Genomic DNA, 27,783 nt, shown 5'->3' on the forward strand with positions numbered 1-27,783 from the left:
GCTTTTCCTTCACTCTGCGGTCCGACTCATCCCAAACCATCTCAATTTGGTTGAGGTCAGGGGACCTTGGAGGCCAGGTCATTGGATGCAGCACTCCATCACTCTCCATCTTGGTAAAATAGCCCTTACACAGCCTGGAGGTGTGTTGGGTCATTGTCCTGATGAAAAACAAATCATAGTCCCACTAAGACCAAACCAGATGGGATGATGTATCGCTGTAGAATGCTGTGGTAGCCATGCTGGTTAAGTGTGCCTTGAATTCTAAATAAATCACAGACAGTGTCACCAGCAAAGCACCCCCACACCATAACACCTCCTCTTCCATGATTTGTGGTGGGAAATACACATGCAGAGATCATCCGTTCACCTACTCTGCGTCTCACAAAGAAACAGTGGTTGGAACCAAAAATCTCCAATTTGGACTCCAGACCAAAATACACATTTCCACCGGTCTAATGTCCATTGCTCGTGTTTTTTGACCCGAGTAAGTCTCTTCTGCTTATTGATGTCCTTTAGTAGTGGTTTCTTTGCAGCAATTCGACCATGAAGGCCTGATTCACACAGTCTCCTCTGATCAGTTGATGTTGAGATGTGTCTGTAAAGCATTTATTTGTGCTGGAATTTCTGAGGCTGGTAACTCTAATGAACTTATCCTCTGCAGCAGAGGTAACTTTGGGTCTTCCATTCCTGTGACGGTCCTCATGAGAGGACATATCATATCGCTTGATGGTTTTTGCGACTGCACTTGAATAAGCGTTCAAAGTTCTGTATTGACTGACCTTCATATCTTAAAGTAATGATGGACTGTTGTTTCTCTTTGCATATTTGAGCTGTTCTTGCCATAATATGGACTTGGTCTTTTACCAAATATGGCTATGTTCTGTATACCCCCCTACCGTGTCACAACACAACTGATTGGCTCGAACGCATTAAAGAAAGAAATTCCATAAATCCCACACCTGTTAATTGAAATGCATTCCAGGTGACTACTAAGCTGGGTGAGAGAATGCAAAGAGTGTGCAAAGCTGCCATCAAGGTGGCTATTTGAAGAATCACAAATATAAAATATATTTTGATTTATTTAACCCTTTTTTGGTTACTACATGATTCCATATGTGCTATTTCATAGTGTTGAGGCCTTCACTTGTATTCTACAATGTAGAAAATAGTCCTACTAAAGAAAAGCCCTTGAATGAGTAGGTGTTCTAAACCTTTTGACCGGAAGTGTATTTCTGCTGAGCGATAGCATGTGGGACTAGGGGACAGGACAGTGGCCCCTAGCGCACATCTGGATAGTTTATAGTGTCCTTGGTATCAATTGGGTACACCCAGGCACAGACTAATAGATGTATAAATAGCTTGATAGAGTGTGTGCGCTACCAGAAGCACACGTACACATGTTACAGTAATATGATCTACTAGAAGCAGCTGACGATGCACTGAACTAGGTTAGACTTCGAGAGAAAACGCAGAAAAGGGGGACACGAAACATCAGACACGTGGGTTACGTATGTCAAGGAACTCTTAAAGCAGTAATCATTTATACCATTGGTTATCTACTCGCAGACTTGCCCATCTTTTCACCTCTGTGGAAGTTTGACGGCGGACCTGTACTTATCACAATCATTATAGGCACATCATTCATCCAATGCATTCATCTACTTATGAAACCTAACAAAAATATCCCTCCAAAAACCTACAACAGTGTTGTTGAACAAAGTAATTGAAAATGAATGCCCTCATAACCCTCTATCATAATTAGTTTAATAATTATTATATTATTAAGAAGGAATAGCCTGGAACTGAGAAAATATGCTAAACTCCTGCTATGGAGGCCTAATATTGTGTTGAGAAGGCTGAGAGATAAGTGTGACGCCATAGCCAGCTATCTGCACAGTACAGGAGATTGCTCCATTCTGTCTCTCTATTGTAGTGTTAATGGGAAACATATCACTGGGTTTAATCTGAAAAGGCTGCAGAGGCGAGAGAGAGAGAGAGAGAGAGAGAGAGAGAGGAGAGAGAGAGGAAGAGAGGAGAGGGAAAGTTAGTGAGAAAGAGAGTTAGAGCGTAAAAGAGAGAGCACGAAGTACAGAGGGAGAGAATGAGAGACGGTGAAACGGGTACCGCGGGGGTGCTCAGCCTGCTCATTATTTTACATACCGCCTGGTTCCTGATTTCAGCTGTAGCTGGAGGGTTCAGTTTAGTACCCCTCTGTGTAGCCTGTCCCTCCCAGCCATCCCTCAACATATGGCACAGGTTGAAATTCTCCTCAGACTTGTCTATAATCTGTATAACTGACCCTCCTCTATACATCTCGGGATCTTCTGATCTGAGATCTCTATGTGATTTCCTTTAAGATTCTACAATATTCTAGATACAAAACAACGTCTCTATGATGTATTTGAACATGAATATAAACATGTACATAAACAAACAAACAAACAACTGTACAACATGCCTTGTAACTTCATGGTAAATCAAATATGCATACAAGAAGGGGGCGTGCACAAAAAGAATAAGGAAAGGTGGGAAAGTAAAAAACAGTGGCCATGAGCTCCCTAGTATGTACGTTGATGAGTGGAAGTGTTGTAGTGAGAGAGAGAGTGTGAGAGAGAGAGATACTGTGAGAGAGAGGTAGTGTGAGAAAGAGAGAGTGTGAGAAAGAGAGAGATACTGTGAGAGAGAGGTAGTGTGAGAAAGAGAGAGTGTGAGAAAGAAAGTGTGAGAAAGAGAGAGATATTGTGAGAAAGAGAGAGAGATATTGTGAGAAAGAGAGAGAGAGAGTGTGAGAAAGAGAGAGAGTGTGAGAAAGAGAGGGATAGTGTGAGAAAGAGAGAGAGAGTGTGAGAGAGAGAGAGAGTGTGAGAAAGAGAGAGATACTGTGAGAAAGAGAGAGAGAGTGTGAGAAAGAGAGAGAGAGAGTGTGAGAAAGAGAGAGAGAGAGTGAGAAAGAGAGAGATAGTGTGATGTTAGAGCTAGAGATTGAAGAGAAGAGCAGCACACAGGTTTGCCTCCTCCGGGGGCACTGCTATTTCATACCGCTGAAAATAAAACACTTTGAACCTCAAGAAAAATGGAGGGCGGGAGGGAGGAGAGGAGAGGAGAGGAGAGGAGAGGAGAGGAGAGGAGAGGAGGTGAACGAGAGCAGGCAAAGAGTGAGAGGGTGGCATGGTGGGGGTGCTGTGGTGCTACACTGAAAACAGAAACAACAGAGAGAGAGAGAGAGCGACAGAGAGAGAGATCAAGAGAGAGAGAGAGACCAAGAGAAAGGCCGAGAGAGAAAGAGAGAGGCCGAGAGCGAGAGCCCGAGAGAGAGAGGCCGAGAGAGAGAGACAGAGAGAGAGAGAGAGACCGGGAGATTTAGACTGAGAGACCATAATATAGAAATTAGGAGGAATGTAGTGTGACTGTGTGTGTGTGTGTGTCTGTCTGTCTGTCTGTGGACATGTTTTCCTACCTTATCAAGACCACAATGTCCTGACAAGTCACCAGAATGTCCTTACACAGTAGGAAAACAAGAAATAAGTCAGGACTTTTTTCATGTCCTGAATTTGTTGAAATGCTATTTCAGGCTTAAAGTGGAACTGACAGTGTTTTACCTACTTTGCAGATATGAAACAAACAATCATAAGATCAGTCAAAAATATCAAGCTCCCAGTTTATGTTACAAAACCAACTTTATAATAGCTTTTAAAAATAGGTTATATTTGACTCAAAATCCCATGACGTTTGCTGGCATTGCTGGCAGAATAGATGGATACAGTTCAATGCATGATTAATATAATTCACCAATACTTTTCCTGGTAGTCCACAACATATTGCTATCAGGTTGTAAATAAAAGCTGTCCTGATACATTGTTTGCTTCCTCCACCCATTCGGGGTGCACTGTTTCAGTTTCAGTGACTCAATATTCTGAACAAAAACGACTGTAATTAAGGCTGGGAATGTCAATACAATCAATCTAGCAAGGGCAATGATCACAAGCCTGTCATAACATGAGTAATAGGCTAGCGCAGGTGTCACATGTCAAACACAAGGCGTTACACATTTCTATCCGGCCACGCAATGATTTGGGTTGTCAATCCATACCGGCCGCGTGGCGCTGCCAATGTGCTGCACGACCAGGAAAGGCGCGATTCGGGTGATGTTGATCGTGGAGAAAATGGCAGAAACTGAGGTTTTGTTTTAAGCTGCCAGTGAGTCGGGTGAAGCTAATAGCACAGAAAGTGTGTTACAGTGGCGAAGAAAAGGGGAAACAGGAGAAGAAAAGCTGTGGTGGAGGAAACCACTCGACTCATTTGTAGTCGGAGTGAGGGATTTGTATCAAAGTGTGGAGTTGTGGTGAGAGTCACAAATAATGGTCTTATTTCGATTTTTTTGGTGTGTTTTAAGACTCAAAAAGATGCCGGAGTGGAATGTTTTCCTGTATGGATTTTCGCAGCAGGTCATCCATCAAGGGGGTTATTTCTGGCGTGGCACAAGAAGTAAAGCCAGAGGATATAACTGAAAACATCGATGGAGTGGTTGGTGCACGTCGACTGACCTGTATGGTGGACGGAGAAAAGGAATTAACTTCATCCATGCTACTGTTCTTTCATGAAGAGTCTCTCTTCTCAAACCAACTTAGGATTCATGAAATACCCCGTGGGAACTTTTTGTGCACAAGCCCCTTCAGTGTCATAAATGTCAAATACTTGGTCATGTGTCAAGTGTGTGCAGAGGGGAAGAGTATCGTACGCCAGATGAAGTGAAATGCTGCAACTGTGGAGGTGAACATGCGCCTGAATTCCTGGAGTGCCCTGTTCGTGTGGAGGAGAATGAGGTGGCAAGGAGTGTCCAGTGTGTCTCCTATCTGGAGGTGGTGAGAAGATGGGAAGGAACGAGTGGCAATGAAGAAACAATGGTAGTAGAGCCACCACGACCAGTGAAGGGTTCTCATCAATCGAAGGCATAGTGAAATGCTACCTGTTAAAAAGGTGTACTTTGTATTATTATTTGAAATGGTCATAAACTACAAGCGGAGAACAAGTCTAAGAAAAACTGGAATCATTGTGAATGCCGCTGAACGTTATTCGGGTCTTTGTGATTTCACAGTCGAGGTCATGCAAGAAATCCTGTCAGTGAATGTGCCGCCATCACAGGCCCCTGAGCGTGTGTAGGGATGTATTTTGGAGTGGACTGGGATTGAAGAAGTGGGATGGGTTTTCTTAGTTGACGTGTTTCATTTTGTATGATGTCGTTTTCCCCTTTCTCGCAATGTTTTTTTTGTTTAATCCAGCTGGTGGCGGTAATGCGCCATTAACATTGGATGCCAACCGCCATTAAACCCCATCGAAGAAGAACGTGCTGTACACCAAACGGCAGTGCATTGCCACTCACACAACACTCCTCCCTGGCCAACAGGAGCCAGCCCATCATCACTAATGGCACTGAACAAATCTTCTACCCGACCGAAAGTTTAAACATGTTGTATCAAATCTGATTGCATTGGTCACATACACATGGTTAGCAGATGTTAATGCGAGTGTAGCAAAATGCTTGTGCTTCTAGTTCCCGACAGTGCAGTAATATCTAACAAGTAATCTAACAAATTCACAATGACTACCTAATACACACAAGTGTAAAGGAATGAATAAGAATATGTACATAAAAATATATATGGATGAGCGATGGCCGTGAGGCATAGGCAAGACGCAGTAGATGGTATAGAATACAGTATATACATATGTAGGATGTAGTAATGTAGGATATGTAGATATTATTAAAGTGAGGTTATTTAAAGTGACTAGTGATACATTTATTACATTTATTAAAGTGGCAAGAGATTTGAGTCTGTATGTTGGCAGCAGCCACTCAATGTTAGTGGTGGCTGTTTAACAGTCTGATAGAAGCTGTTTTTCAGTCTCTCGGTCCCTGTACTGACCTCGCCTTCTGGATGATAGCGGGGTGAACAGGCAGTGGCTCGGGTGGTTGATGTCTTTGACAATCTTTTTGGCCTTCCTATGACAGGTAGTTTGCCCCCGGTGATGCATTGTGCAGACCTCACTGCCCTCTGGAGAGCCTTGCGGTTGTGGGAGGAGTAGTTGCCGTACCAGGCAACAGCCCGACAGGATGCTTTCAATTGTGCATCTGTAAAAGTTTGTGAGTGTTTTAGGTGACAAGCCACATTTCTTCAGCCTCCTGAGGTTGAAGAGGTGTTGTTGTGCCTTCTTCACCACGCTGTATGTGTGCGTGGACCATTTCCGTACGCCGAGGAACTTCTCCACTACTGTCCCGTCGATGTGGATGGGGGGTATGCTCCCTCTACTGTTTCCTGAAGTCCATGATCATCTCCTTTGTTTTGTTGACGTTGAGTGAGAGGTTATTTTTCTGACACCACACTCTGAGGGCCCTCACCTCCTCCCTGTAGCCGTCACCTCCTCCCTGTAGAAATTTCAGTACCCAGTTGCACAGGGCGGGGTCAAGACCCAGGGTCTCAAGCTTAATGACGAGTTTGGAGGGTACTATGGTGTTAAATGCTGAGCTGTAGTCAATGAACAGCATTCTCACATAGGTATTCCTCTTGTCCAGATGGGATAGGGCAGTGTGCAGTGTGATGGCGATTGCATCGTCTGTGGACCTATTGGGGCGGTAAGCAAATTGGAGTGGGTTTAGGGTATCAGGTAGGGTGGAGGTGATATGATCCTTGACTAGTCTCTCAAAGACTTCATGATGACAGAAGTGAGTGCTACGGGTGAATATGTCCGTAAACACACCAGCCAGCTGGTCTGCACATGCTCTGAGGACGCGGCTAGGGATGCCGTCTGGGCTGGCAGCCATGCGAAGGTTAACACTTTTAAATGTTTTACTCACGTTGGCCATGGTGAAGGAGAGCCCACAGGCTTTGGTAGCGGGCCGTGTCAGTGGCACTGTATTGTCCTCAAAGCGAACAAAGAAGTTGTTTAATTTGTCTGGGAGCAAGACGTCAATGTCCGCGACGGGGCTGGTTTTCTTTTTGTAATCCGTGATTGTCTGTAGACCCTGCCACATACGTCGTGTTTGAGCCGTTGAATTGCGACTCTACATTGTCTCTATACTGACGCTTTGCTTGTTTGATTGCCTTGTGGAGGGAATAGCTACACTGTTTGTATTCGGTCATGTTTCCAGTTGCCTTTCCATGATTAAAAGCGGTGGTTCGTGCTTTCAGTTTTGCACGAATGCTGCCATCAATCCACTGTTTCTGGTTAGGGAAGGTTTTAATAGTCACAGTACAACATCACCGATGCACTTGCTAATAAACTCGCTCAGCGATTCAGCATATACGTCAATGTTATTGTCTGAGGCTACCTGGAACATATCCCAGTCCACGTGATCGAAGAAATCTTGAAGCGTGGAATCCGATTGGTCAGACCAGTGTTGGATAGACCTGAGCACGGGCGATTCCTGTTTTAGTGTCTGTCTATAGGCTGGGAGCAACAAAATGGAGTCACGGTCAGATTTGCCAAAGGGAGGGCGGGGGAGGGCTTTGCATGCATCGCGGAAGTTAGAGTAGCAATGGTCCAGAATGCTACCAGCCCGTGTTGCGCATTTGATATGCTGATAGAATTTAGGAAGCCTTATCTCAGATTAGCTTTGTTAAAATCCAGTTTCCAGTTTCCATAGAGTCCAGTGAAGTTATTTCAGGGCCGCTGAGGTATCTGCTTGGGGGGGGGAGATATACACGGCTGTGACTATAATCAAAGTGAATTCTCTTGGTAGATAATGCGGTCGGCATTTGATTGTAAGGAATTCTAGGTCAGGTGAACAAAAGGACTTAAGTTCCTGTATATTGTTTTGATGCCACCATGAATCGTTAATCATAAGGCATGCACCTCAGCCCTTCTTCTTACCAGAGAGTTATTTGTTTCTGTAGGCGCGATGCGTGAAGAAACCGGGTGGCTGTACCGACTCTGACAACACAAGTGAGCCATGTTTCCGTGAAACAGAGAATGTTACAATCTCTGATGTCTCTCTGGAAGGCAACTTGGGCCATAATTTCGTCCACCTTGTTGTCTAGAGATTAGACATTGGCGAGTAATATGCTCAGAAGCGGTGGGTGGTGTGCTCGCCTTCTAAGTCTGACCAGTATGCCGTTCGGTCTGACTCTCCTGCGACGACCACGTTGTTTTGGGTCGGTCTCTGGGATAATATCCCATGTCCAGGGTGGAGGTCCGAACAAAGGATCTGCTTCTGGAAAGACGTATTCCTGGTCGTAATGTTGGTAAGTTGACGTCGCTTTTATGTCAAATAGTTCCTCCCGGCTGTATGTAATAACACTTGAGATTTTCTGGGCTATAATAAATGTAAAAAAAATGACTGCATACTTTCCTAAGGACCTGAAGCGAGGCGACCATCTCTGTCGGCTAAATGCCAAGTTTAGGTTCCAACAGGTCATTGCTGTAGTTTACAGAAAATGTCATCATGATTGTCAAAAAGTTATAAGATAAAGGATTCACACCTGGCGAAAAATCACTACTAAAGGACAATAGGACACACAGGCGAGGGTAAATTAGTCAACAGTGAGCTGGCATCGTGAATTCAACTTCTTTCGTGTGTCCCGTTTACAGTGCACAGCGGAGGGAAAGTGTACAGACATGCCACAATCCTAGCTAGGCTACTAAAATGTTGCAGTCTGGCTTCGGTTTTTAAAGTTTGACAATGAATTACCCAAAAAGTAAACCTGCAACAAAACACCATGTAAATGAGAAACATATAGGCCTATTACAGCAACATTTGATCAGTAGCCTAGGCAGGCTACTCAACTACAAGACATTTTGAGTCCACCATACAGGAATATTGCTGTTAGGAGTTAGGTTAGGGCTAGGAGTTAGGTTAGGAGTTAGGTTAGGGTTAGGAGTGAGGCTAGGAGAGAGAGAGAGAGAGGGAGAGAATGTGAAAAAGGGAAAGATGGCTATCTACTTCTACTTTGAGTATTTTAGTGGGGATGTCAGGCTCAGATTGGCCCAAGTATGAGACACAGATCAGTGTGTGTTTGTGTGTACGTGTGCGTGTGTGTGTGTGTGTGTAATGTAACATTATTATGATAATGGGTGACCAGGGAATACACACCAGAGATAGAAGGGAAATGGGAAAGCAGGAAGAGGAGGGAAGGGAATGAAGGATATGAAGCAGATTATCAGGAACAACATGACAGTCATTTAGTCAGAATGAAATGATGTTGGGATAAGCTAGGATGGGATTGGGGCAGTGAGGAGAACAAGGAGTGGGAGAGAAAGAGAGAAAACGAGAGATAGAAAGTGGGCAGGGAAAACATTTGGAGAGTTAGAGAAAGAGAGAGAGAAAGAGAGAGAGAGAGGGAGTTGGAGGAGAGGGAGAGAGGGAGTTGGAGGAGAGGGAGAGAGAGATGGAGGAGAGGGAGAGAGAGGATGTTGGAGGAGAGGGAGAGAGGGAGTTGGAGGAGAGGGAGAGAGAGGGAAAGAGAGGGAGTGGGAGGAGAGCATGATTTAAAATACACTTTCTAGATATATACAGTGCATAAATAAAACAGCTACCACCTCTCTCTCTCTCTCCATCTCTCTCTCACCTTAAAGCTCTCCCATGGCAGGGGAGCTGATGCTATCCTGACTTAATAACAGCAAAGCCTGTCATTTTTAGAATTCATATTCCTTCATTTCTGGGTGAAAAATATTGCCTGGTTCCCTCTTCCCCCCTCTTCCCCCCTCTCCCACATGTATTATAGATACACCATTACAACTTGTTGACTTACGCGTTGAGGGAACCCTTTGCAGACAAAACAAATCAAACGCATCATCATTAGCCACGTCAACGGCAGGCAACCCCACTGATTTAGCTCATCTGGCATCCGCTGGTGTGCCTGTGGGCTCCCAATGAATGGCCCCAGATGAGCCTAACCCCATTATGCTGCCCACAACAGGGAGAAGCTAATAGCATAATCTAACGTTGTCCGATCTCGAGCAGAGATTCACCAGAGGGAAGGTACAGTAAGTCTTCTCCTGGTCTGCTAGACAACACAACAATTAGTGTGTGTATGTGTGTTTTTATAGCAATGTACAGTACAGTGACTCACCTTCAGCAAGTCTTTGGGAAAGTCTTGACCCTCATTCAGACCCTCCAGGTTGTCAATGAACTGTGTGCAGGACATCCTTTTGCCAATGTTCTGAAAAACATGACACACAGTACTTACTCTATGCTATTAGTCTCTCTAGACCAAGGGATGGGCAACTTTTGAACTCATAATAAGGGGCTTCAGTGACTCGCTGGTCTGCATACCCACATCCATACCCATACCCACATCCATACCCATACACACATCCATACCCACATCCATAGCCACATCCATACCCACACATGCAGTCAGAGACCTAGCCTTTTAGGGGCCCTAAGTTACATTCTACAGCTAATTTCATGCCATTTTAAACTACGTTTAGATAGCTGGCTAGCTGACATGAGCTAATTGAGTAACTGTCAGTGACTGTTAGTGACTGACATAACAAGAGAAAAACTGCTGATGCACAACCACATTTAGAAATTGTACCCGGTGTATTCTACTATTGTAACTCATAGTAGAATATCGTCAGGTACCCATCCCTGCTCTAGAATATCTGCTCTAGAATATCTGCTCTAGAATATCTGCTCTAGAATATCTGCTCTAGACAGGTGGCTTTTCTCCCACAATGTACCAATGTTCCAGCATACATGTCTTTCCTCAAACCAACGTCGGTTTGGCAGAGAGGAAAGGGCGGAGTTGGATGCCGGAAAATCCGTCCAGAGCCCTGCCGTAAACATCTCCGGTAGCTAGCTAGATATTTTCAATGAGTGTGTTTCGCAAGTGAGTAGTTTGCATGCGCCATGATGTTAGCTTTACCAGCTGAAAACCACTGACTGGCAGGGTCAGTGGCTAGCTATCCGCGTCTATATCGTGTGTCCGCCTCTGCTATGTTTCCGAGGGGATTCTTTAGAAGCCCCGCCTAGCCAAACTTGTGATTTGTTAGACCTAGAGCTATTGCCCTATCCCTGAGATTTCATGAGACTACTATGCTATGAATGAATATAATCTTTAAAAAGCACCACCAACATCAGTCATCTAAAATATTCGAGGCACAGATTGTCTAATTCATCTGTCCTTCTGCAGCTCTTTGACAAACTATTATATTAGAATTCATCTCTGAAGGATGTTATGGGGAGAAATGACTTTCAGGGACCTCATCCAATTGATTTAATCTAGTTGATGAGCTGAGAGTGTTCAGAAGGAGATTGTTTGAAGGACGTCACGCTGCTTGCTTAGCGAGTACCGCTTTCTCCTGATTGGGCTCCCACTGAGGCTCGAACGCATGACCTCTGCCTCGCAAACAAACGTGGCCGCCCTCCTGAAGCGTCTTACTCAGTCACACCGCGGAAAAGCTCGTTTTTCGGCAGCGCAAGGGGAGACACTTCAGGCTGAGGAGTGAGTTTTCACAGAGCCCCATCTGCTACTATTGCATGCTGGGAATATTGCTGAAGAGAGATCGTGAGTGAAGATAAAGACGACGAAGATGCTGGGGACTATGATGATGATGATGATCAGGATGACGCCATTGATGACGATGATGATTTTGAAGAAGAAGAAGATAATGACATTGGTGACTGATGCATGATGATGATGATGATGATGGTGATGAAGCACAGAACTATACCAGCCAGGCATCTCTCAATCCCCCCTTCCCCTGAGAGAGTGGGTTTCTCATCAAGCCAGCTCTAGCCCCTTCAACCAGACCTGAATATTTCCATATAATATAAATGGTTTCGACTAAACTACCTGGAGTCATCTGTAGAGGTTGCACATCACACCATGCAGCAATAGATGGCCTAGATTTAGAGTTATACTGGAATCAGTGTACAGTTTGATATGGACTGGATTATATGATAGTGTAGGAACACATTGTAATCAGGAGGCTGGTCCCAGATCAGCTTTCGATAAGTCGGGGGCTTATTTCCCAAAGCTACCACTATACTGAGTCAGTGGAGCCTGGGGGGGAATGGATCTCTGAAAAATGTCTCTACACTGAACTCTACCCTGAACTTAATGACATTTGTATCCCTAACACACACACACACACACACACACACACACACACACACAGAACTCAACTTACATGGCCATGCAGGTCTGTGTTTAGCAGCATCAGGGCACAGGTCAAGGTATGAACACCATCTGGATAAGGAGGAGACATTTCAATCTATTACCATGACGACGGAGCTGTGCTATTTCTATAGTGGAAATGAGACAGTGGCGTCCTCTTACCCTCAGTAGGTATGAGTATTGGGTTACAGTGCAGGTATCTCCTGGAGAAGTGAGACAGCACCCGCTCCCTCTCCTGAGTCTCTCCCATTAGGGAGAACTGCTTGAGTAAGGCTCTGGAACACACAGACACACACATTGAGCAGAAACACAGGGCTTCTCAACCCCAATCCAGTATCCAGTTTCTCTAGTATCCTAAAGGGTGGCAAATGTTGGTTCCAGCCCAGCGGTAACGCACCTCATTACGCACCTGTCCACCTCATTCAACGACTTAATTAATCACCAAGCCCTTGATTAATTGAATCAGGAGCGTTTTTTTCTGGGCTAGAAACACAAGTCTGGCATATTAGGCTACTTTCCCTCAGCCTGCCACCAGAGAGCAGTATTACCATCTACTAACCAGTGGCTGGCTAGCTGAACAAGTCAGTCAAGTTTGAACCTCTCACCTCAGAGCCTGGTCCACATTAAGACCTGTGAAGTTAAAGAAGTGTAGATACTCCTCTGCAACCTTATGACTGAAATCATTGCTGGGGAGAGAGAGAGAGAGACATAGATAAATAAATAGAGAGAGAGACAGGAAAAGAGAGAGAAAGAGGGAGAGGGAGAGAGAACAACATGTTAATCAGCTGCTGGCTTTCCCAGCTCAAACACACAAGGCCATAGTTGGGTTGTGTCCTTGAGACGAATACTTGGGGCCAAAAACTATGATTCCCAGAGTGCATCTGTCAGAGAGGAGGAACTCTTTTCATCCTAAATTCCTTTTCATCAGACAGATGGACGGACGGATGGATTAGCAGAAAGACGGATGTGCAGAAAGATGGACGGACAGACAGCTTTTCATTGGGTATGATCATTGTAAGAGTTTAAGATGCGCCCCCACCAACGTGACAACTTTGGACTAACTCCCCTTATAATAACACTCAGTTTGAAACTTTGATTCCCAGGGTGAATCTGTCAGACAGAAGGAATCTGTCCTTTTCACCAAAGAGACGGACGAAGGTACAGACAGACGGACGGACGGACGGAGAGACAGACAGACAGGCAGACAGGCCGGAGAGACAGACAGACAGACAGACTAATCGAAGAGTACAACCGCGGAGGAAAACCAAGGGGTCAGACAAGGTCCAGACCAGGTCTAGTATAGAAGAGAGCGAGAGAGAGAGAGAGATCTTGGAAATGTTAGCCACATCTATACTAGGTGTTGTCATCGACAGTATACACGCTACACATAGCATAGACAATGTACAGCAGCACATCGTAAAGAGAAGGATCGATAACACGAGAAGGCTGGGTGCCAGGTGCTCACTTCTTGCTGAGGTGACGGGCCACGTCGGACTTCCTGAAGCCGTCCAGGGTGAAGAGGCGCTTGGCCAGGCGCTTGGCGGCCTCTCCGTCAGCACGGTTACCGTTGGTGAGGGTGTCGCTGCTCCCCAGTCCCAGCCGCTCACTGAGGTCCTGATCCAGCTCCGAGTCTGTCGCCAGACGAGCCTTCTCCCTGGGGGGAGAGAAAAAGTAAGAAGGGGGGAAAGAGAGGGAGAGACGAGTTAAGAGGGAGAGGGAGGGGGATAGAGGGAGAAAGGGAAGGAGCGGGAGGACAAAGACAAAGAGTGAAGGGAGGTGTGGATAAATTATGATGCAACCCACTTTGTTGTAATTTCTTCACGGCAACACTGTAAAGCTTGCAGCAAAACTGTAAGTCTCTGGTCAGGTCTACTGAAAAAATAGTCCTGGAACCTTTCCTATTGTAGGCCAATGCTTTCTTCTGGTGTGACACAATGATAATTCAGTACATTAATACACTCAAATGTGGACCATGTTAAGCATACACAGGGCACAATAAACAGAAGGACACATTATACAACCTCCTTCCATAAATCTATCCTTTCCTGCAACTCTCTCTATATCACCCAGTCATTTAACCCCTTTTCAAGCAGTAGAGGGTTCAGGAGGGCACGCCACACTATATCTCAATTATGCTGTGGTAATAGCTTTCCGCATGTTATGTCGCCTTGGAACAAGAACAGAAACAAGAACAGAAAATGAAGACCTGTGAGTTCTATCTGTTGATAATACATGGTTTCAAATGATAGAAGAGGACTTGAACTACAAGTCTGGGCTTCAGCCATAATATATCATAATAAATGTCCTCTCACTGTCTACTGCGTTTATTTTCTGCAAACTGTGTAAATATTTGTATGAACATGACAAGATTCAACAACTGAAATATAAACTGAACAAGTTCCACAGACATGTGACTAACAGAAATGGAATAATGTGTCCCTGAACAAAAGCGGGGGTCAAAATAAAAAAGTAACAGTCAGTATCTGGTGTGGCCACCAGCTGCATTAAGTACTGCAGTGCATCTCCTCCTTATGGACTGCACCAGATTGGCCAGTTCTTGCTGTGAGATGTTACCGCACTCTTCCACCAAGGCACCTGCATGTTCCCGGACATTTCTGGGGGGAAAGGCTCTAGCCCTCACCCTCCGCTCTAACAGGTCCCAGACGTGCTCAATGGGATTGAGATCTGGGCTCTTCGCTGGCCATGGCAGAACACTGACATTCCTGTCTTGCAGGAATTCACGCACAGAACGAGCAGTATGCCTGGTGGTATTGTCATGCTGGAGGGTCATGTCAGGATGAGCCTGCAGGAAGGGTACCACATGAGGGAGGAGGATGTCTTCCCTGTAACACACAGCGTTGAGATTGCCTGCAATGACAACAAGCGCAGTCCGATGATGCTGTGACACATCGCCCCAGACCATGATGGACCCTCCACCTCCAAATTGATCCCGTTCCAGGGTACAGACCTCGGTGTAACACTCATTCCTTCAACGATAAACGCTAATCCGACCATCACCCCTGGTGAGACAAGACCGTGACTCGTCAGTGAAGAGCACTTTTTGCCAGTCCTGTCTGGTCCAGTGACGGTGGGTTTGTGCCCATAGGCGACGTTGTTGCCGGTGATGCCTGGTGTGGATCTGCCTTACAACAGGCTACAAGCCCTAAGTCCAGCCTCTCTCAGCCTATTGTGGACAATCTGAGCACTGATGGAGGGATTGTGCGTTCCTGGTGTAACTTGGGCAGTTGTTGTTGCCATCTTGTACCTGTCCCGCAGGTGTGATGTTCGTATGTACCGATCCTGTGCAGGTGTTGTTACACAATGTCTGCCACTGCGAGGACGATCAGCTGTCTGTCCTGTCTCCCTGTAACGCTGTCTTAGGTGTCTCACAGTAGGGACATTGCAATTTATTGCCATGGCCACATCTGCAGTCCTCATGCCTCCTTGCAGCATGCCTAAGGCACGTTCACGCAGATGAGCAGGGAGCATCTTTCTTTTAGTTTTTCAGAGTCAGTAGAAAGGCCTCTTTAGTGTCCTAAGTTTTCATAACTGTGACCTTAATTGCCTACCGTCTGTAAGCTGTTAGTGTCTTAACGACCGTTCCACAGGTGCATGTTCATTAATTGTTTATGTTAAGTGTTAAACCCTGTACAATGAAAATCTGTGAAGTTATTTGGATTTTTACGAATTATCATTGAAAGACAGAGTCCTGAAAAAGGGATGTGTCTTTTTTTGCTGAGTTTAAATCCATCCAAGAATACAAGCTTGGGAACAGTATTTAAAATATTTAAAGTATGACAGAAACACACTTTACCCAGACTACCAGGACTACAGCACAGCACATTCAGACTTCCTTATTATCCCTGAGTCATACACACCTCCACAGAGCAAACAAGCCATTCCATTAGCTGAATGAATGGCTTTGTTACCGAGCAATGACTGATCACCAGACACCCTGGTTTCCTTGTCTCATATGGAGCCTACAGAGGCAGTGAGATGATTAGAAGGCAGATATTTCCACACTACCTACAGTAGTCTGAGAGGAGAGAAGAGGAGAGGAGAGGAGAGGAGAGGAGAGGAGAGAAAAGAGGAGAAGGAGTAGAGCTCTTACCTCCGCCTTGAGCTCGAGTGGCGAGTAGGAAGGTACCTATCCTCTCCGAGTGAGCCATGCCAACAGAACACAGAGCTGGCCCTCCTTGTTTTACCTGTCCCCTCCCTGTACGAGTGTCTCAAACTGGTCACCCTATTGACCCCCCCTCTCCCCCCTCTCCCTGTCCTTGCTCCCCGGCCTGATCGCATCCCCCCGCTAACCCCTCTACCGCTCTGTTTTTCTCAGTGTCTCAGCTGGTCTGCTAGCTAGTCCTAGTACAGTACATGACCTGGATTCTAAACCCATAAGGCCTAAGACTCAGCCAGCAAGTCACTCCCTTTAGCTGTAGTTAACACACACAGCTGTATGGCGCCACTTTCTATTTACATTCTTCTCCTTCTCTCCTTTTAGCAAGTTTCCCAAGCTAGATACATTTTGTCCGGCAGCGCCTCTTTCTCTTCTCTTCTCTTCTCTCTCTGTTTGTTTCTGTTCTATTCACTCCGCTCTCTCTCTCTCTCTCTCTCTCTCTCTCTCTCTCTCTCTCTCTCTCTCTCTCCCCCTCTCTCTCTCCCTCTCTCTCTCTCTCTCTCTGTAAGCTTTTGTAACTTCCCCTGCCGACCTTGGGCACTAAGCATGGCACGGAACTTGGCCGCCTTTCACTCAAAATCTCTCCCTCCTTCTCTCACTCTCCCACCCTCCCTCCTGCCTCCACTCTCACAAGCTCCAATTACTCATAGTCAGTAGGTACATCCTTTGGATGAGGTATACATGCTGTTCACCTCGACTCTTAATGGAGCTATAAGCACACAAAGGAAAACAAAGCGGGTTAGTGCCAGGGACAACTCCCATTGATAAACCCTAGAAATAGAAATATGATTATATTATTAACAAATTACAGTAGAACAAACATTTTTGTTCTCTCTCTCCACAACAACGACTTGGTATCCAGGAAAAGAATCAGGTTTTATTCCTCAACTCCAGACCCACAGGGGGAAAAAAATAAATTGTTCCACCCCTGTACACACACACTTGACTCAACTGGTAAACGTACCATATCATCAAGCCTTTGATTACAGTATTTCCATCAGGTGTGTTAGTGCTGGGATTGAACCCCGGTTTAGAAACATACATGGAATAGAGAGGCCTATTGTGAGCGCCAGTCATTAATGAGGTGCCTGTTTACTGTAAGCAACTCGCAGGCGATAATCACCATAGCACGCTACAGTCGTGAGCACTAATTGAACAGCTATCACATAAGGCCATAAGAGAATTCCCACTATCGTCAGCCTCCATTTCAACGGTTCATTGCCACACAATTGGCCCCCCCTCCGTCTGTCTAGATGGATGGTTCTACACAATGGGCCTCTGTCTAATGGCTCAAACCATCTCAAAAGGGAGATGTGAGGGGGGGGGGTAAAGGGCTGAAATTCCAACTGTTATCAAAGTATGGAGTGGATAAGCCCTCTGAAATATTTTCCCTGGTGTCCTCTTCATGGATTCCTTTCTTGCAGGACTGTGATAGGTGGATCAGTTTGTACAGTAACTGTGGTAACAATACCAGCACAATGTCAATATTTACCAGACAAATAGAATAGAATAACTTTGTTCTTCCCAGAGGGAACTTGGTCAACTACGACGGAGTTGAACTTTTTAAGCCACTATATCCTATTTTGGTTTGGTTTTGTACTGGTCATTGGATGTGTTCCCAGGAAACACTTTGAATATAAGACTGGATTATCACTGTCAGTGGGCTTTCAGGGCTTTTCTGGCCCCACACAATCCAGCCACTGTTCTGTTCTGTTCTTCTGGTGTCGTGGCAGGCTGCAGCTGAACAGACTACCGGAAATGGACTGATGTCACCACATTTTGCTGTCACCAGCCCTACAGACCAGGACTAACAGTGGTGGCCCAGTGCCAATGGTAAACATACATACGGGAGCCTTTATACGCACGCGTACAGTATGCACTCAAGTCTGCAAGCACGCATGCATACACGGACGTACACACACACACACACACACACACACACACACACACACACACACACACACACACACACACACACACACACACAACTACATTATCTTGAACATGTCTGTTGTGTTAACAGTAGGATCACTGAAGAATGCTACTTTAATGCTGTTTTCTCCAACAAATGTCACTTACAGTAGACACCACAAGTGGTCCACACATTTGGCTCTAAAAACCCATTGGTATCATTATCCATATGTTCAGACAGTATCAATCCACAACCTGCAACATGGTCCTTTAGCAGCATCTAGTGGTCTGTACCGCAAGGTGACAGTGTCCCACTGCCACCGCAGTGCTGCCAAACACAATTACCATCTCCCTCATCAGCACTGCAGTTCCTCTCTACACTAACCACAAAACCCACCAGATGGTGCTGGGTTGTCAAGCCCCTAGCAGATCATTCTCTGTTATTGGTGTTGACGAAAATGATAAATGCTGATTAAGCAGAAGTGTATATTGACCACCTGAGAAATAAGAATATTCTCTACCTAAAATTACAATATTTGCATATATCATAATATATGATGATACATCATCTTAATACGTATGTAATGGATAGATCGGGACACGCAATCTGATTGGTAAAGAGTTCCAGCTATGCTGTTATTGACAGTAATAGCAAAGCTAGTTGAATCACTTTAACATTATCAATAGTTGAGAGCTGTACTACCACAGCCATCTGCCCCAGTCAGTACCAGTCACCTGCTCCAGCCATCACACACAACGGCAAAGACACACACACACACACACACACACACACACACACACACACACACACACACACACACACACACACACACACACACACACACACACACACACACACACACACACACACACACACACACACACACACACACACACACACACACACACACATACCAACACACACACTCACACCGCATGCCGTCATGGAAACCAGCGGTACGGTGAGGCAGACAGCCTCCTAGCGACCTTCACTAACAGCTCTGCTCCAAAATCGCACTGCAGCAGGTGCTGTGTCCCAGCAGACAAGCCTGGGACTGGCGCTTTTGGAAACTGATATTGTTAGGGGAAGACTCTAAAAAAGTATATTTTCAATGTACATATACAGTACATAACATATGCACATTATGATCCTCAGTTATTACGTTGTCCTCTAATACTGTACATGGACAATAGAGTATAATATAGTGATTTGTTGTTTTGTATTTCATCTTAGATTATACCATACTGTATGTTCTGAATAGAAGCCTACCTTGGCTTTACTTCGTCTATGAGAGTAACCTCATACCCATTAGGCAAGAACTGGTTGAATCAATATTGTTTCCACATCATTTCAACCAAAAACGTGGAAAACTTATTGGATTTGTCTTTTATCACCCAACTTTTAACCTCAATTCAATATTTTTGGTTGATTTCATGTTGAATTCACGTTAGTTGACAATTCAACCAAACGTAATTCAAAACTAGACGTTAATCTGACGTCTGTGCCCAGTGGGTGCTTTATGTCAGCAGCCTATCGGGTCTGGCCTTTCATAAGGTACTACATCAGAGCAGTAGAGATGACATCACTGACCTGTGGAAGGAGAGGGAGGGGTTGCTGCTGTATGACATCACTGACCTAGGGAAGGAGAATGTGGGGTTGCTGTACCAGCTGCTCCCCAACATCCGTGCCCCGCCCCCCCCCCTCGCGGGAGTGTGTCCTCCGAGCCACTGCTCAGCCTTTCGCTGGAGGGGGCGCGCGTGGCGTCTGAGTCGCCTGTCACCGTGACGATGGAATCTGATAGGCTTGTCCCCCTCTCACAGTGGGCCAGTGGGGCGAAGCTCAACTTGACAATGTGTCGGGCGCTCTGACAGATCATCTGACCTCCCTGGATCTCTGGGGTCAGTGTGGGAAGGTCAAAGGTCAGGACCGTCTGGGTGCTGGAGGTCAGCAGCTCCTCGCTGTCCAGGCTGCAGTAGGATGTGCCCTTGGCACGATGTGACTCCATTATGCTCTCAAAATGGCGGCTGAAGGTGTCCTCAGTCGTGCCTGCCAGACGAGGACCCGAAACCAGGATGGGCGACTTGAGGGCCGGGAGGTTGTCGAAGAAACTGTCCAATGGCCTAGATGGAAAGAGAGAAATAGGGAAAGAGGATAACAACCAAGAGTGAGGCACAGGAAGGCTCTACTTCAGGGATGTCAAACTCATTTTTATTCATTTATTGTATCTGGGTCCATATTGTCCATGAGTTTCTAGTAGAAGATAGACCATATACTTCAAGAGAAAAATAGCCTAGATAATAGGCAAGCATCTAATCCACAATGGCTATATTTTCAATGAACTCTGAAACCATTCCAACTATTGGCTTTTTCTACAACTGCCACCAGTTTGAAGGCAAAACACTGACAGCAAATACATATTGACATACTGACATAGTAAAATAAAATGTGTAAACCAAAAATATAAAGGATATTTCATGCTGAAACCCTCATATTAAACACCAATGGTATTGATTTGTTTATATTTAGGATAAAGATTTTCAGCTTTGTCATTTTATTTCATATTTTAAAATCATCTTATTTATTATTTCATATATTTTACATGTGATAAGGCCAGAGATAATCTGAAGTACCCAAAAAGGCCACTAAATATCCTGTGATAGATGACATAAAATATTTGAAAGATACCCTCCCTTTGCAACCCTAAATACATATATATATTTTTATCATTATTTTTTTTAAATTCTCAAATCACTTACAGACTAGATTGGACGCCTTCCGTCCTGCGTCCATATGTTTGACACCCCTGTTCTACTGGGTCTCTTAGTACTGTCTAATATTCCGAATGAATGGATCTCAAATTAATTTATTTGAGGGTGAGTCTAGTGAGTCTAGTGAGTCTCCCTGGAAACGATGTTAGTTGAAAAACTAATTTGAAATACTATTCCAGTTTTTTGAATCGCTTTGGTACAATTTTCACAAGCATGTGGTGAATTTTCTAAACTTTGAGTACAAGACTTCAAATTGGTACCTATTGTAATGTAGCCAATTTTCAATAAAATGTTTTATTGTGCATAAATGTTGTTTGTAGACATCTTTCAATAGACAACAAATGATGCAAAATACAATTTTACTGTGAAACATAATGATTACATTGGTGTAATCACCAAAACGCAACATAATATTTTCTCAATATCAACCAGTTAATCCAATAGCAAATATTTTTTCAAAATTGCCCTTTGAATGTACAGTTCAAGTCGGAAGTTTACATACACTTAGGTTGGAGTGATTAAATCTTGTTTTTCAACCACTCCACACATTTCTTGTTAACAAACTATAGTTTTGGCAAGTCGGTTAGGACATCTACTTTGTGCATGACACAAGTCATTTTTCCAACAATTGTTTACTGTTCACTTATAATTCACAATTCCAGTGGGTCAGAAGTTGACATACACTAAGATGACTGTACCTTTAAACAGCTTGGGGACAAGGATGGTACTTTTTGGAGAAATGTCCTCTGGTCTGATGAAACAAAAATATAACTGTTTGGCCATAATTACCATCGTTATGTTTGGAGGAAAAAGGGGGAGGCTTGCAAGCCGAAGAACACCATCCCAACCGTGAAGCATGGGGCTGGCAGCATCATGTTGTGGGGGTGCTTTGCTGCAGGAGGGGCTGGTGCATTTCACAAAATAGATGGCATCATGAGGTAGGAAAATGATGTGGATATATTGAAGCAACATCTCAAGACATCAGTCAGGAAGTTAAAGCTTGGTCGCAAATGGGTCTTCCAAATGGACATTGACCCCAAGCATACTTCCAAAGTTGTGGCAAAATTGCTTAAGGACAACAAAGTCAAGGTATTGGACTGGCCATCACAAAGCCCTGACCTCAATCCTATAGAACATTTTTGGGCAGAACTGAAAAAGCGTGTGCGAGCAAGGAGGCCTACAAACCTGACTCAGTTACACCAGCTCTGTCAGGAGGAATGGGCCAAAATTCACCCAACTTATTATGGGAAGCTTGTGGAAGGCTACCCGAAACGTTTGACCCAAGCTAAACAATTTAAAGGCACTGCTACCAATTACTAATTGAGTGTATGTAAACTTCTGACCCACTGGGAATGTGATGAAAGAAATAAAAGCTGAAATAAATCATTCTCTCTACTATTATTCTGACATTTCACATTCTTAAAATAAAGTGGTGATCCTAACTGACCTAAGACAGCGAATTTTTACTTGGATTAAATGTCAGGAATTGTGAAAAACTGAGTTTAAATGTATTTGGCTAAGGTGTATGTAAACTTCTGACTTCAACTGACTTCAACTGTATATATATATATATATATACATACCTGTGAAAATTGCACAAGTGATTGACTACGGTACACTGTACACTGTAAATGTTTGACCGTAGAAAACTATGAGTGGTAAAGAAAAACAATGTCATCAAACTGCTTTGAGAGGTCTACTGATAAGTAGGTTGCTAGGAAGATCTCAACATGCGGCCGCAGAAAGAGACACACGTTCATACATTTGTACTGGAGTTCTTGCTAGAGATCCTGCTCCATCAGTGTTCTTGTGGGAGAAAAGAAATGATGAAACCAACTAAAAACATTAGCACCTTTGTTCTATTCACAAGGACAGAAGCTAGAAATAGATAGCACTCATTGCGGTCTGTAATGAACATGTGAGGATGCATTAATTGGTCAAAATCCTGTCAAACTTGAAATGTGTCTTTCTGTATATCTGCGTTACATGAGTGTGTGTGTATGTGTGTGTGTGTGTATGAATTTGTATATGTCAGCATATTTGTGTGTGTGTGTGTATGTGTTTGTGTATGATTTTGAGCATGTGTGTGTTTCCACGTGTCGATGCGCGTGTCCATCTCACCTCTTCAGCAGCTGACTGATCACCTGCTGCTGCTGCTGCCTCTTAATGTCCCCCTGCATCCTCACTGAGACCCAGCTCACCACCTCCTCGTCATCCTCCTCCTCCTCTTCCTCCTCTCCTTCCACCTCCTCCTCCTCCCCACTCGTTCTCTCATAGGGACAGACACCCAGGGGGCTGCTGCCTGTACCCGATGTGCTTTTCACGCTGCGGTTACTCCCAAACGCTGAGTCGGTGTCCTCCTGCTCAGCCAATAGCACCTCATCGATGTCGGTCTCGCGGTAGCAGCGCAGGGGCACGGCATCCAGGTCCGTCTCCGAGTACTTGAGGGTCCCCCGGATGATGCACGTCTTTGGCGACTCCCCCACCGCCGCTGGGGGAGGAGTCACCAGCTCTACCTCCACGTGCTGCACCTTGTGATTGGCTGAGATGAGGGGGAGGGAGGTGGGGGAAGTGGGGGATTCACTGGACTGGCCACTGGGAGGAGCTGTGGAGGGTTCGATGGTACCTGCCACGATGGAACAGAGGAAGCAGTTGATATCACCGAAAAAGTACCGAAAACCCCTGCGCTACCATGCTAATGTTAATGTTGTTGTTATTGGTTGCTGAACACCGACCTATGTGCGTGTTTTGAACACGTGCTATGATACGTGCTTAAATCTACAGTATAGTGTATATCCAGTGGGAACAGTTAAAGGGTCATAGGCTCAGCGATAAATACTATATATAGCTCTATGGGTAATAGGTATGGGTGGTAAATATGCTCTCACTTTTCTCCCCCCTGCTGGCAGCCTCCTCAGCGGGTGTCCCAAATAGGAACTCCCACTTGGCACGAGCTATCCTCTGGGAGTGGAGGGAGGGGCCTGGGACTGCAGTGCCACTGTCCGTCTGGAACACACACGCAGATATGTACACATGGCAAATTTAACAAAATACAAGATACATTTGGTTAACATTAATATCTTTAAATTATTATTTTAATGCATATACACTCCCCTACGTATTTATTTTGATAGTGAAGCTAAAACTTTGAATTAGGCTCAATACTCCATATGAGGCAACAGTACATAATGTCACCTTTCATTTGAGGGTATTTTCATACATATCTGCTTTACCATTAAGACATTTTGACAAATTCACTTATATGTGTTTTAAAGTAGTCATCCAAAATGACAAATCCAAAATGCTGGAGAATAGAGACAAATTAAAAGTTTTAACTTCACTGTGCAAATAAATATGTAGGGCAGTGTAAGAAGAGAAATGTCTCACCTGTATCCCTGAAGTGGCAGCCCCTGTCTCGTTGCTCTGGTGGCTGGACTGACTGGACTCTGGGGACACACATTCCCTTTCACCTAGGCTGCCCGTCACCCCGCTGGAGCTGCGCGACGAGGACCCCGCTAACCCAATTCGCTCCCCCCCTTGAGGCTCCTCCACCCTCAGCAGGCTTGGCTGCTGCCCTTGTCCCGAAACCTCCTCCCCTTCCCCATCCCCATCCAGGCCCTCGTCCTCCTCTGGGGAGTCCAGCACCACAGGGCCCAGCAGCAGAACCTCCCTCCTCCTCTGCTCAGCCCTCTTCTGCTGGGCCGTGCTCAAGGGCTGCTGACCGGGTCCAGGTCCATGTCTGGGGCTGGAACTGGAGCTGCTGCTCTCCTCCCCTACCAGGTGGCTCCAGGGCTGCCTGGAAGTCCAGCTGACAGGGGCTTCTTCCACACTCTGGCGTATGTAGAGCCTACGGGCCAGCTCGGCACAGTCCCCCCTGTCGAAGCAGGACAAGTCGGCTGTCCTGTCCGGCTCGAAGGACCAGAAATCTCCAGTGTATTGAGGGGGCTGACAGCGGTGCAGCGTGGGGCTGTCGGTGACTCTGAGCTGGGCTCTCAGCAGCCTGGGGTCCCTCAAAGGGGAGCTGGTCTCGGCTGGGGGAAGAAATGGACGGAGGAAGCGTGAAGGCAGGGCTGGGGACACTCCTCCACCCACTACTGTGTCTGATAGGATGGAGCTCTGACCCAGAGCCCACCCTCCTCCGTGCTGTGTCCTATGATTGGTTAGTGTTGGAGTGTTTGTGTCCTGTGTGCGTGACGATGGTAAAGAGTTTCCAGCCTGTTGAGAGTCAGTGTCGTTGGATGCTGGTGTGTGTAGGCCGTGTAAAGGGATGTTCATCTTAACTTTCTGATGCTGCAAATGTTGCAGTTGTGCTTTTGGGACAGAACTGTTGGCTTCTCTGGACATACATCCACAGTTGGGGCTCTCTACTTCGTCTAAAGTGCTGTGCAATGTCAATGAGTTCCTCCTTACCTCTGCTAAAATAGAGGACACTTTAGTAGCCTCCTCAGCTAGCCTCCGGGCCACTTCAGGGCTGTTGGATGGTGAGGAGGGTTTGCTACCACTTAGCTGGTTCAGTACAGTTCCCACCCCTAGTTTATTGCTAAGTTGGAGAATGGTCCCTTGAGGGGAGGAACTGCTGTTACAGGGCTTGTGTACTTGTCTCTGGGTGGCTGGACTCCCTGTGATAGCTTTGTCTTGACCTTCCCATTGGTGTGGGCTCTGGGCCTTGGGCCCCATACACAACCTGGATCTCGAGTTAGGAGACATACCCAGAGCGGCCTGGCTAGCATGAGACGAAAGCTGGTCGGAGGCTGGGCTCCTTGGTAATGGCCCGCAAATGGCCCGGTTTCTATCTGTGTCCATGGCGTGATTATTGCACGCGCTGTGGCGTAGGACAGGAGAGCCGCCTGCCCATGACAGGCAACTGGCCTGCTGGTTGTGGCGGGAGCCCCTGGGACTCTGCTCGAGCCCATGGAGAATCTTACTCCTGTGCAGGGGGGAACCAAACCCAAACTCTTCCAGGGCAAGCTGGGTGGCTGCCCTGCCGACGGGATCCAAGACGGGGTGGCAGTGGCTGGGAGAGACTGACGGTTGCTGTTGTTGCTGGATACACCCTGGGGGACGAAACGCTAGTTTGGGACTGGAGCTGCAGGAGGAGCCAGGACTACCCAACCAGATGGGGTCGCTGAGTCTCTTCCGGGGGTAGGAAGGTGGGGATGACCTCTCCTCCCTAGACCTCCTCTGACAGGCAGAGTTCTGTGGGCTCTCCACTCTTTTGACGTTAGCCTTCTCAATGTAGCTGAAGGTGACCACCGAGCGTTTGGCATCACCCCCCACCCCCTGCCCTTTGGAGGAGGGTTTGTGGGGGGTGGTGGTCCTCCCATTTCTGGAAAAGGCTGGGGAGTGGGTCAGTGCTGCTGGTAAACTCTGCCGCTTGGAGATGCTAGGTGACTGGTTGCCATTGCCTTGGTGGAGCTGGAAGCTCACTGTGTGTCTGGAGGGAGACTGAGTGTGAGTGAAGTTATGGGCTAGGCGGTGCGTTTGTACTTTGGTAGGAGTCTGACATTTTGTCTGGCAGGTTAGCTTGGACAAAAGCCCAGCTGGCCCATCCTGTGCTGAGGCTGAGTTACTCCCAGTCCCAGGACCCTCCACTCCTCCCCCCAAGCCCCCATTCCCATCCTGCTCCGGGGCTGACCTTACCTCCACGTACAGATGAAGGACTTTTCCAGACTGGGACATGACCTCACACTCGAGGCCAGGAAGAGAGAGCGAGTGATACAGAAGACAGAGACTGGCCTCCTCTCCTTTTACTAGGATTTTGTTTGTTTATCTGTTGATGGGGCTGTCACTGTATTTTTAGGACATGTTCCTTCCTACTCAGTAAGACTAAGGACATTATGGGCAAACAGAGGACAAACAGGCCCTTAGGACGCCTCCAGCAGATCTTTAGTCACCATACCTGTGAGGGGGGGGGGAGAGAAGCTGTAGTGAGAAGGCAAACAGCTTTTCCTCAGATAACCTAGAAAGGTAATCCATAATCCTTGTAGAATGCTGTACACTTCAACAGACATAGAGGTGTACTACACACAATCACATCCAATCATCCAATCTAGACTTTACAGCTTTGAGATAATTGTCTTCATCAACAACAAAGGAAAGCTGCTTTCCCTGATGACTAAATGCCAACCTTCTGTCTCTCTATCGGTTTAACACAGTGTGTTAGGTGCCCTAGTGATTGAGAATGACATTTTATCCTGATTGGCTGTGAGAATGACCATCACAGTATCTATTCTGACAAGACACTTCAAGGAGTCTCAGTTTAGGAAGCTTTAAGCTGTAGGAAATGAAGACTTGGCTTTCTTAAGAGGAATCCATTAGACAACGATGTAGTGGGAAGGAGACTGAGGACTTTTGTCATTGCTACCCAGGCATATCTTCAGTCAAATACGCGGCATATTCAAACCTGTCATCACCCTCTTCAATCTCACACAGCTCATATCTGTCAAACGTCTAGAATTCCCTCACAAGTCGTATATGGAAATGTTTTCTTCTTCAAAACATGTCATAACAAAGATCTGTCAGTGTACGTCAGCATGTCACACACCAAGCTGTCCCTCTTTCATCACAAAAGTTTGAACACACACACACACACACACACACACACAAAAAAATGTTTTTAAACCAAGACTAGCCATATTTAACTATTTGCTGAACAAAAGGCTTTCAGTTAAGAAATACCTGCTGTCCAACCATCAAAAGGGTTTCCCCGTGTTGCTATGAGAAGCTGCACAGAAAGAAGGAGGAACTCAAGTGGAAGAGGGGGACAGATTGGAGCAAAGACTTGCCTTACGGTAACAGTAGGGGAAA

At 45.8% G+C, this 27,783-nt stretch overlaps 1 protein-coding gene and 1 pseudogene across 1 annotated transcript; both read right to left on the minus strand.

Annotated features, from left to right (window-relative positions):
- Positions 1–23,189, minus strand: part of LOC115106501 (PH and SEC7 domain-containing protein 1-like) — a 53,174-nt pseudogene extending 29,985 nt beyond the window's left edge.
- On the minus strand, positions 23,188–26,868 carry LOC135563991 (uncharacterized). Its single transcript, XM_065008382.1, has 4 exons — positions 24,364–26,868; positions 23,865–23,982; positions 23,301–23,602; positions 23,188–23,244 (listed from the first exon to the last, which is right to left on the minus strand). The coding sequence occupies exons 1-4, from the start codon at positions 26,653–26,655 to the stop codon at positions 23,188–23,190; spliced, it is 2,769 nt and encodes a 922-aa protein (XP_064864454.1). The 5' UTR covers positions 26,656–26,868.
- Between the last annotated feature and the right edge of the window lie 915 nt (positions 26,869–27,783).

Source organism: Oncorhynchus nerka, linkage group LG23, assembly GCF_034236695.1.
Source record: "Oncorhynchus nerka isolate Pitt River linkage group LG23, Oner_Uvic_2.0, whole genome shotgun sequence".
NCBI classification, from domain to species: Eukaryota; Metazoa; Chordata; class Actinopteri; order Salmoniformes; family Salmonidae; genus Oncorhynchus; species Oncorhynchus nerka.

Excerpts from the sequence above, each read along its gene's own strand:
- LOC135563991 (XM_065008382.1), bottom strand. The coding sequence starts at position 26,655 with ATGTCCCAGTCTGGAAAAGTCCTTCATCTGTACGTGGAGGTAAGGTCA. Across the intron at positions 23,983-24,363 it reads CTGCCACTTCAGGGATACAG|ACGGACAGTGGCACTGCAGT; the intron begins GTGAGACATTTC and ends TGTGTGTTCCAG. Across the intron at positions 23,603-23,864 it reads TGCCAGCAGGGGGGAGAAAA|GTACCATCGAACCCTCCACA; the intron begins GTGAGAGCATAT and ends CCATCGTGGCAG.